This window comes from Mustela nivalis, assembly GCF_964662115.1.
Source record: "Mustela nivalis genome assembly, chromosome: 5".
Lineage (NCBI taxonomy): Eukaryota > Metazoa > Chordata > Mammalia > Carnivora > Mustelidae > Mustela > Mustela nivalis.
In genome coordinates, this window is record NC_139024.1 from 118611024 (window position 1) to 118620141 (window position 9118).

General features: G+C 38.6%; 1 protein-coding gene across 1 annotated transcript; it reads right to left on the minus strand.

Annotated features, from left to right (window-relative positions):
* Positions 1 to 1997: 1997 nt before the first annotated feature.
* LOC309865808 (SLA class II histocompatibility antigen, DQ haplotype D alpha chain-like) lies at positions 1998 to 7965 on the minus strand. The gene is made up of 5 exons (XM_082732658.1): positions 7749 to 7965; positions 3636 to 3884; positions 2896 to 3177; positions 2490 to 2664; positions 1998 to 2315 (listed from the first exon to the last, which is right to left on the minus strand). The coding sequence occupies exons 1-4, from the start codon at positions 7828 to 7830 to the stop codon at positions 2510 to 2512; spliced, it is 768 nt and encodes a 255-aa protein (XP_082588784.1). The 5' UTR covers positions 7831 to 7965; the 3' UTR covers positions 1998 to 2315; positions 2490 to 2509.
* Positions 7966 to 9118: the final 1153 nt, after the last annotated feature.

A 9118-nucleotide genomic window follows, 5' to 3' on the forward strand; every position in this document is an offset into this window, starting at 1 on the left:
CTGAGTCAAATTTATCAATTCCTAGTCTGAATTTTTAATTATTGTCTTATTTCTACCACACAGGTAGCTTTTTCTCCTTGAATCTTTCCCACTTCCCCCCAAAGTAAACATGCATAAGATCGCTTACATATAGTATACCTTATCTAAAAATTTATGTGCCATAATGGGGGAAATACATCTCTTTTTAGAGATTGAAAACCAAAAGTCTAATATTTCAACTTTTTGTTCTAATAATTCTTTTAACAACCCTCCACCAGTGATATATCACTGACTGCTATACTCTATCTATTCTCTTAGCTTAACCCAATCTCAATATCTCACAGTTTCTGGAAAAACAAACAAACAAAAACCTCTCATTAACTTATGAAAAGAAATTAATTCATAGCTGCATGTTTGAGTCTCCTACATCATTAAAGGACTCAGAAAAACAGAAATCCTTTCTATATGATATGATCCATTCTTTTAAAAAATTAATTATGGATAGAACTAGCAATGTTTTCTTATGTATTTGTATACTATGTGTAAAGCACAGCCTAAATATCAGGATTTTTCAAATTCTGTTGAAACTGCAAGAAAGTATTATCACTTCCCTATTATGGATGAGAAATATGTAACTCAGAACATATTTATTCTGTGTTATCATGTTTAAAATACTAGCTATAAAGTGCTAAATCCTGAGTTGAATTTAGGTTTCTTTCCATCAAACTATGAAGTATAAACTATTGTATGAAAATTATGTCTTTTTTCCCCCAGTTATACTTGAAGCTCATTCATGCAGGGGGGCATGGACAGGAACAGCCTCATATATTTCTCAGGATTTCCCTAATAGTGTCGTAGATACAATGTATGGACAACAGCAGGTGCAGAGTGAAAAGATTGGGGCAAAAGTATGCCTAAAACAATTTCAAACGGCAAAATGACCCAAGTCAAGTCACATACACGTTCAAGAGTAAAGTCTTGGGCACAGTCAGGAAAGCCAGAGAATTCCTTCTGTAAATCGTTTCCTCTGCCAGAGTTTCCACTAGGAGACAATGAACCTAGAAGAAGATGCAGCATCCATAGCTGCCAGTACATTATTTCCACCATGTTGTCCCTCCTGGGATTTCTCTCTCATAGGCTCATTCTTTCCTTGACCAGAAAGGATGAGGGGTGAGAGGCAGGGTGGTGGGGTTATCAGAGTGTTTTGCTAGGGTGCACAGGGCTACATGGGGATTCACTGATCTAAACTGATCTGCCTAGAAACATCCTGCAGCTATATTCACTCTAGTGTCCCTGACATGACATGGTGGTACAGGAAAGTCTTTGTGCTTATCTAGCAGGGATTCATGTAGGAGGTGAGGCAAACTGCACCTGTGTTCTCAGAAACTTAAATACACCTGTGGTTTCTACTCCCATTCCTCTTCCTGTTGTTACTATCCCTAAGTAAGAACAAAGTATTTGGTTCTTCTTAGATATGGATCTTATGGTCTTATTCTAACCTCTCCCGACTTCCATTTCTTTTCCTGTCTAAAGAATTCTCATCTTCTCCTGGCTGAGTAAGGTAGAGGAATTCTGATCCTACTATCAATCATTCTTTACAAATTGAAATTTTCAAGTTTTGGAAAACAATTTTGACTTTTCGTACCTTGAAATTCAAAATTCCATTCCAACTTATTTCTCTGTCATAACTTTTAAAAACTCTATTAAATGAGTATGAGCTTATTTCTTCATTTTTGTATTTCTTCCATAAAGAGTCTATACAGAGGACACAGTTCTAATATTACTTTCATTAATGTCTGAATTGGGAAGAGAGTGGTAGTGCCCTACTGTGGGAATAATAGGAAGAGAGAATATTAATATCTGCTAAAATATCAAAATATTATCAGTCTATAGTTGCTTGCTCCCATGTAACTGGCCATGAAAATAATCTGGAAAGTGAGATTAAGTGGACTTGAGGCATAAGGGGCCACAGCTCTAGTCAGCCCTGAGATGAAAGATCGACAAGTTTAACTAAAAGATCTCATAAAGGGAAATTTATTATTTCCATGGGAATAACGGATTGGGGTTACAAAGAATCAGAGAACTGGGTGGAATATCCCAGACAGCTCACTGTAGGTAACAACTGAGAAAAGAAAAAAAAAAATCAGGCATTCAAGGGACAGAATTCCAAAGGGTATGTGAGCTCTCAGAGGATATGGGAGGACCTTAAGTTCCAGAAAAGAGGTGAGAGGAGGAGCATTGGAGACAGAAGGAATACGGTAAGCTAGACCAGGCAATAGTGCCAGGTCACCTATCAAGTCCAGTCTTCTGCTCTCATCAGCGGACATGCGGTGCTCCTGCAATAGGACAGACATGGGATGGTTGATCCTAGGGGGCTCCTGTGCTGTCATCATGCCCTCCCCCAGACTCCTACAACCTTTCAACCATATCTGTGTCCACAAATTCCTCCCAGTTTCCTTCCTCCTGAGCTGTGACTCCAGCTCTCAGCTCTGACAAATCTGAACGCTTACCTTCCTTTCTAGGGTGTGGCTCACAAGGGTCCTTGATGTCTGGAAGCACCGCTTGAGCGCAGCCCTTGGACAATGAAGACGGTGCCCACCACAATGCCCACAAGGCCCACAGTCAACCCCAGGGCACAGACCACGGTCTCTGTCAGCTCTGACATAGGGGCTGGAATTTCAGGTTCTGTGAAAATGAGGTTGTGGACGTCAGAACACAGAGTGCTGTGTGTGGGATGCAGCAGGAGGGATGGTTTTGGTTCCATGAGGACTCAGGGAACCATGGTTAGGGAAGAGAGTTAAGTCTATTATTTAAAACTTTGGACATGTGGAAAACACGAGATTCACAGGCTCAAAGGCAGGATATTCTGGACTCCATAGAGAAAGAAGGTGCCAAGGGGGTTGAATTCATACGTACCCCAGTGTTTCAGAAGTGGTTCATCTAGGCCCCAGTGCTCCACCTTGCAGTCATAAATATCATCAGCAGAAGGGAGGAAAGTGAGGTAACTGAACTTTAGGAAGGAATGATCCTTCTTGGCGAGGAAGCTGGTTTCAGAAACACCTTCTGTGACCGAGTGTCTATTCTTCAACCATGTGACATTGATCACAGGTGGAAAGATGTTGTCCACAAGACAGATGAGAGTGTTGGGCTGACCCAGCATCACAGGAGACTTTAGAAACAGGGTCGTCTCAGGAACCTCTGTGGTGAGGAAGCAGTACTGATATGAATTGCAAAGAGCTCTGCCCTAAGGTTCTGCACTGTGTCCTGCAAAAGCCCGTCCACCAACAGTTCCCAACAGTTCCCCATCTGATGGTGAAGAGTTCTTACTTACTTTCTGCTTGGGAAATGCTATCTACACACTGCCTGTACTTTATTCTTGTGCCCTTCCCCCATGGGCATGCTTGTTGAAATAGCAGATCGATAGGACTTCTCCTTGAGGAGTTCAAGGAACAGGATATGGGAATAAGGATCCTTGTATTACGTGACAATATTTCAGTTTTGAGATGGAAGAGAATGAGTGTTCAGTAATTACTTTGAGAAGATCTGGGAAAGATCCTTGGAAAGCAGTCAAAGGTATCTTTCATAGGGACGAAGGGAACGAGACCTGATATGTAGGGATAAATTCAGTAAAGAGAGGCAGAGTGGTGGATACTTACCATTGGTAGCAGCAGTATAGTTGGAGCGTTTAGTCAGGATGTTCAAGTTTTGTTTTGCTACTGCCAAGTTTCTCAGTGCACCTTGTGGGTCAAAACTTCTAAGTGTTTGAAACATGGGCAGCTGCCAGACAGTCTCCTTCTTCTCCAAGTCCACGTAGAATTCCTCATCACCATCAAATTCATGGGTGTACTGGCCAGAGGGACCATAAGACTGGTAGACATTTATGCCATAGGAAGCAGCATGGTCAGCTGGTCAGTAAGGTTGAGGGGCAGAAAGTAGGAAACAGAGAGAAAAGAGCCTTATTAAACCAAGTGACGGAAGAAACTGGCTTTCAAATATTGTAGGCTTCATCTTTGGCAGTCTTTTCTTTCTTTTTTTTTTTTTTTAAAGATATTTGTTTTGAGAGTGAGTGTGTAAGTGGGGTGAATGGCAGAGTCAAACACTCAACTGACTGAACCACCCAGGAGACCCCTTTGGCACAGTCTTTAGGTGTATTTCCCAGCACCTACCCTCTGCTCTTTCTCTCTCCGTGTTAGTAGCTGTCCAGTTAGAATACAGTCTGCTTTTCCACCATCATGTAGGCTCCATGAAAGCTGAATTTCAGTCGCCTTGTTTACTCCTATTTTCTGTGTGCCTAGCTCAGCACCTGGCATACTCAGTAGGCTTATGATAAATATTATAATGCAATGAAAGAAGGAAGAACAAACTATTATGGTTTCAACTTCTTTTCTCAGAAATTCACTTTACTTCCCTCTGTTGCATAAATTTTATCCTTCCTTAACTCTTTCATCAGTTAATAACATATTTTGATTTCTCTTCCCCCAGGACTGGCTAGGAGCTGAACATTTTCTACAGTGATATTCCTTCCTTCTCCACTTACATCTCCCTCTTCTCCTTTGGCTTGTTAGTAGTTTTCCAAGGGAAGGCACTCAGGACCATATTATTTTAAAAAAGTTTCTTAATCATTATTGGGTAAAAAAGAAGGAGTATGACAAGGACAGTGAGAATATTACAAAGTTTATACAATATAAACAATGCTCCTAAGGTGATTGTTTTGTTAATGATTGCAATTTTCAGAAGAGAGTGCTTGATTTAATCAGAAATACAAAATGAAAGCTTTAATAGATTTTCGATTTCTGAAACTCCCTACCCGTCCTTTTTCTTTCCTTTTATTTTTTATTTTTCTTTCCTTTAAAGGAGGTTACTAAACCTCTCCCTTTATTCTGACTCAACATATCTATATGTTTAGGATTCAGGGTAAACTATGGCTCTTTTCCTCATATGGACAATATGCTTGTGTAAGGATGCCAAATTAGAAGGGCAGCAGTAGGACTTCACTCAGTGAGCCTAACTGGACAATTTTTTGAAGCTTCATTTCATTTCCTCTTTATGTTCCTCCTCATTTACTGAATATCAGCATGATATCAGACATCATGAGGAGCAGGGAGTAAAACACCAGTCAGCATGGTTTCTGTCATCAAGGAGCTTATTGCTGACAGTAAAGTCAACTGAGTACAGGAACAAAGACAGGAAACTGTGGTGAGTCCTGGAAGGAACAGCAGCGGTCTTATAGTCCCACTTCTTCCACAAATAAATACCTCAGCTGCCCAGTCAAACCAGAGTATGTTATTCATTCATGTTACTTGGTCTTTGCAGGGGACTTTCTCCTTGAAACAAAGTTCTTTTTACAGATTTCCTGGATACCTCCAATTCGTTCTCCAAGTTCCTGCTTAGTTACCAAGGTTTTAACTAAGTTCTCTCCTTGAACATGTTTTTGACCACATTATACCCTCCAGAACCTTCATCCCAGTGTCTTGCTCTTCACATTTATACGTCATCAAACTCACTCTCTTCTCTGCTTAGTATGACCCCTTGGTTGATTACTTAAAAAGCCCTCCAACAAAACCTCTTTATCCTCTGTACTTTATCCTTGACTCCTTTTTCAAACATGAATATATTCAATTACTGTTTTCATCTGGTACTTGTCCTGGTTGTCAAACATCACACTGTTGGGCCAACTGGAACCAGTTTACTTTTATAGTTTCCACCTCAGCTGGGCCCAAGGTCCTTCTCAGCAATGCTCCTGCTTTCCTGCACCAGGGGGCAGTAGTATGTCTTTTCATCTTGGAATTCCCCAAATTTATATCACTATATGCTCTAAAGTGTGTATTGAATATCAATTGTTTTTCTTGAGGATCACAGAAATCTGAGGGAGTGGAGACCAATAGACATAGAAGTAGCAGAACCATATGAAGGTCAGAATCAGCAGTCACCAAGGCTGTCTTATGACTTGTGAGCCTAAGCACTTTGGGGTCCTCTTTTTTCATAAAATATTAAAAATCATATTTTGTGACTGCACTGGTATAAAGACAAATATAATCCAGGCTGTATTAAAAATTAAAACATTTTCTTTTACTCTAAAATCTCATTGTTTCTTATAATTTTAAAGGAAATGAAAACATTTTCTTTTTTATTCTTTTTATTCTTTTTTTTTTTTAATTAAAACATTTTCATGGTGGCACTGTGTTTACTATATGTAATGGATAAATTGAGCCTGAGCAGGGTGCTCTGGTGTGACACTGAAAAAAGGAAATTGGAAGTTCTCTGGAGAAGCAAGTGAAACTTCCACCAGCAAATGAAATTAGAATGCGAACAGTCATGGTTAACAAAGTTGAATAACTCCATTTCATGTTCCCTTTTAACATTTTGTTTTTTCTACTTCGGTTTTTATATAATTAGTGTGTACTTGACCCGTTTTCCTTTTAAGGGTCTCCATTACATAGGGTGGAAGACAGTTCATTTGAGTTGACAGTTTGAGAATAATGTAATTTAATTAACCAAGTTTTTGATCATAAAGTTCTCAATTTTAAAATAAAAGTAAAGATATCTCTACTCTGTTAAAAATATTGTGAAAGTAGCCCATATCCATTGTCAGATAAATGGATAAAAAAGATTATATATATATATATATATATATATATATATATATATATGCACACACACACGCATACACACAATGGAATATTACCCAGTGATAAAAAAAATGCAATCTTCCCATTTCAACAACCTGGATGGAACTAGACAGTGTAATGCTAAACGAAATATTCAGTCAAAGACAATGAGCATGTGATTTCACTCATTTGTGGAGTTTAAGAAACAAATGAACAAATAAAAGAGACAAATTAAAAAAAAAAAGTATCTTAACAGTAGGGTACAAACTGATGGTTACCAGAGGGCAGATGGCTGGGAGGGGGATGATTAAAACAGGTGAAGAGAATTTAGAGTACACTTATCTTGATGAGCACTAAGTAATGTACAGAATTGTTGAATTACTATATTGTACACTTGAAACTAATGTAACACTGTATGTTAACCATTCTGAAATAAAATTAAGAAAATTATTAAGTCACACCTGTAATAGTAACAATTAAGAAACAGGAATGATCATTGACATTTCTATGTCTTCATTATTGGAAAAGTATTTCTAAATTCATATTTTACTTGATTATTTGTGAAGTGACATATTATGAGGTCATGTGGTACTTGCCGAAATGTATTCAGTTGGGCTTGTTTAATCACTCTGCCCCACCACGCCATGCCATTTTGAAGCATTAAAATGCGTATAAATCTGAGGTCTTACCCTCTTCACCAAAAGGACACCTTTCTTGATATCTACATAGTATACATAATTTATGGAACTCTTTACCCAAAGTAAGACTACAGAAAAAACATATAAAAAGCTTCACAATGTTGTTTAGAGATATTTGAGAGCAATAGTTCTTGAATTTTTAGTAACAAAACATCCACTCGTCGAAACATCTTTAATCTCTGAGGCAACCATAAATGAATGCCATTGAGACCTACAGGCTATATTCACTGGATCTGGTATTAGAAAGGAATAATGACCTTCATGAACTCTGCAACAGCACAGGTAACAGAGAGAGTGGGTTGGGTCTCTAGTTTCCTGAAGGAGGAGTGATCATAATTTTTAGATCTGCTTAATATTGAGAATACCTTTGAGGAGTCTCTGCTATTTCTATGCCAATCTCCATTTTTCCCCCTTCCAACTTTTTCGCAAGTCTAGTCCCCACATCCCTCAGCTGTGCACTCACCCACAATGTCTTCACTGCCACCAGGGCTCATCACGGTGGTCAGGGCAAGAGTCCCCAGAATCAAAACTCTGTTTAGGGTCATTCTTTTTTCAGTGTGGTCTCCTCAGTGGTCCTTCTCAGTTGTAGAGCAGTGGTAAGAACCCAATTGAGAAGGGAATCTAAAGACAACAAACCAAACTCTGCCAGGTTAGGTTATGGCCAATCAGAAAAATCCCCTCTGATGACACTTCTGTTGCCAGTTGAAGAGCTTGTACCAAGAAGCCAGGAAGGGGTTAGGGAAATCCCCTTGTTCTGATGTAGCCTCCTGGGGGAATTCTCTAGGAAAGGAGGGAAGGTATTAAATCAGAATCTTCTTATGAGTGTGTATACTTGCTGGTAGCAAGAGGGGTGGGAATTTCTGAGTGGTTTCATATATAGATATCATCACTAATGTGGTGTTCTTCAGGTTTTTCTGGGTTATAATTTCTAAAAATTCTCCCATAAATTGATTCCTTCCCTGGCAATCCCTAACTCTTGCCCCTTTCCTGCCTCTGAATATGGATTAATTGTCTTTGTTTTTTGCTTCCATAGTGCATGTAAAATTTTCCAAATTTTGGTTTACCTGCCTAGGGTATTTCTGCTGGTGGTGGTCAAGGAATACCTTTGCCTCAAGATTTTGACAAATGGACAAAACCTTTCGGATGAAGCTCTGAATGTTACCTATTAATATCATTCTTAAAGTAAATTCAACTCAAATTGGGAAATCAGGATGTCAGCCCTGTGGGTCAGAATTGCAACTTGGAAGGGAAGTTGAAGGTCCAGTCTCAGGTCTCAAATCCTGGGGGATGTTGAAGTCCAAGCAAGCCCATTTCATTAACTAAAAGAAGATGAACTTTGTGTATAACTTAACTCTGTCTCACTTCCTCCTGCTGCTACCTGTTCTAGTCACTTCAGTCTTCAAGTCATAATTTTAACATAAGGCAAAATTTGTAGTGAATTAGATTCAGAGGAATGGTGTACCATTTTTGAAAAAAAAAAACAAATTTGTTAACACTGTCTAAAGGAAAATGAAAGTCCCATTTTAAATAAATTAATGGCAGAAATAAAATTTGGAGTTTAAAATGTTTCCTTGTCCAATAATTTTCTCAAAAAACACTAATTTCCTCCATTGATTTAACTGAACATTATTAATATAAATGGAATATGTCCTACTAAGTGACATCATTAGAAGCCCTCTAGGAAATTATTTAGACAGAGTTTAGATTAGTTCTAATTAACATTTATAACATTTTCTAGGGACTTGTGCATTTTCAAATTCTTTAGTTCTGACTTTCAATTCTTTTGCCCTGTTCTAACCCTGGTTATTATGCATTGGTGAAGTTTTACTAAAA

What these genes read in the sequence shown, in the direction of transcription:
- LOC309865808 (XM_082732658.1), bottom strand. Translation starts at nt 7,830, where the DNA reads ATGACCCTAAACAGAGTTTTGATTCTGGGGACTCTTGCCCTGACCACC. An exon ending in CTATACTGCTGCTACCAATG is followed by an intron (nt 3,178 to 3,635) that starts GTAAGTATCCAC and finishes TCCTCACCACAG; the next exon opens with AGGTTCCTGAGACGACCCTG. An exon ending in ACCACTTCTGAAACACTGGG is followed by an intron (nt 2,665 to 2,895) that starts GTACGTATGAAT and finishes TCATTTTCACAG; the next exon opens with AACCTGAAATTCCAGCCCCT.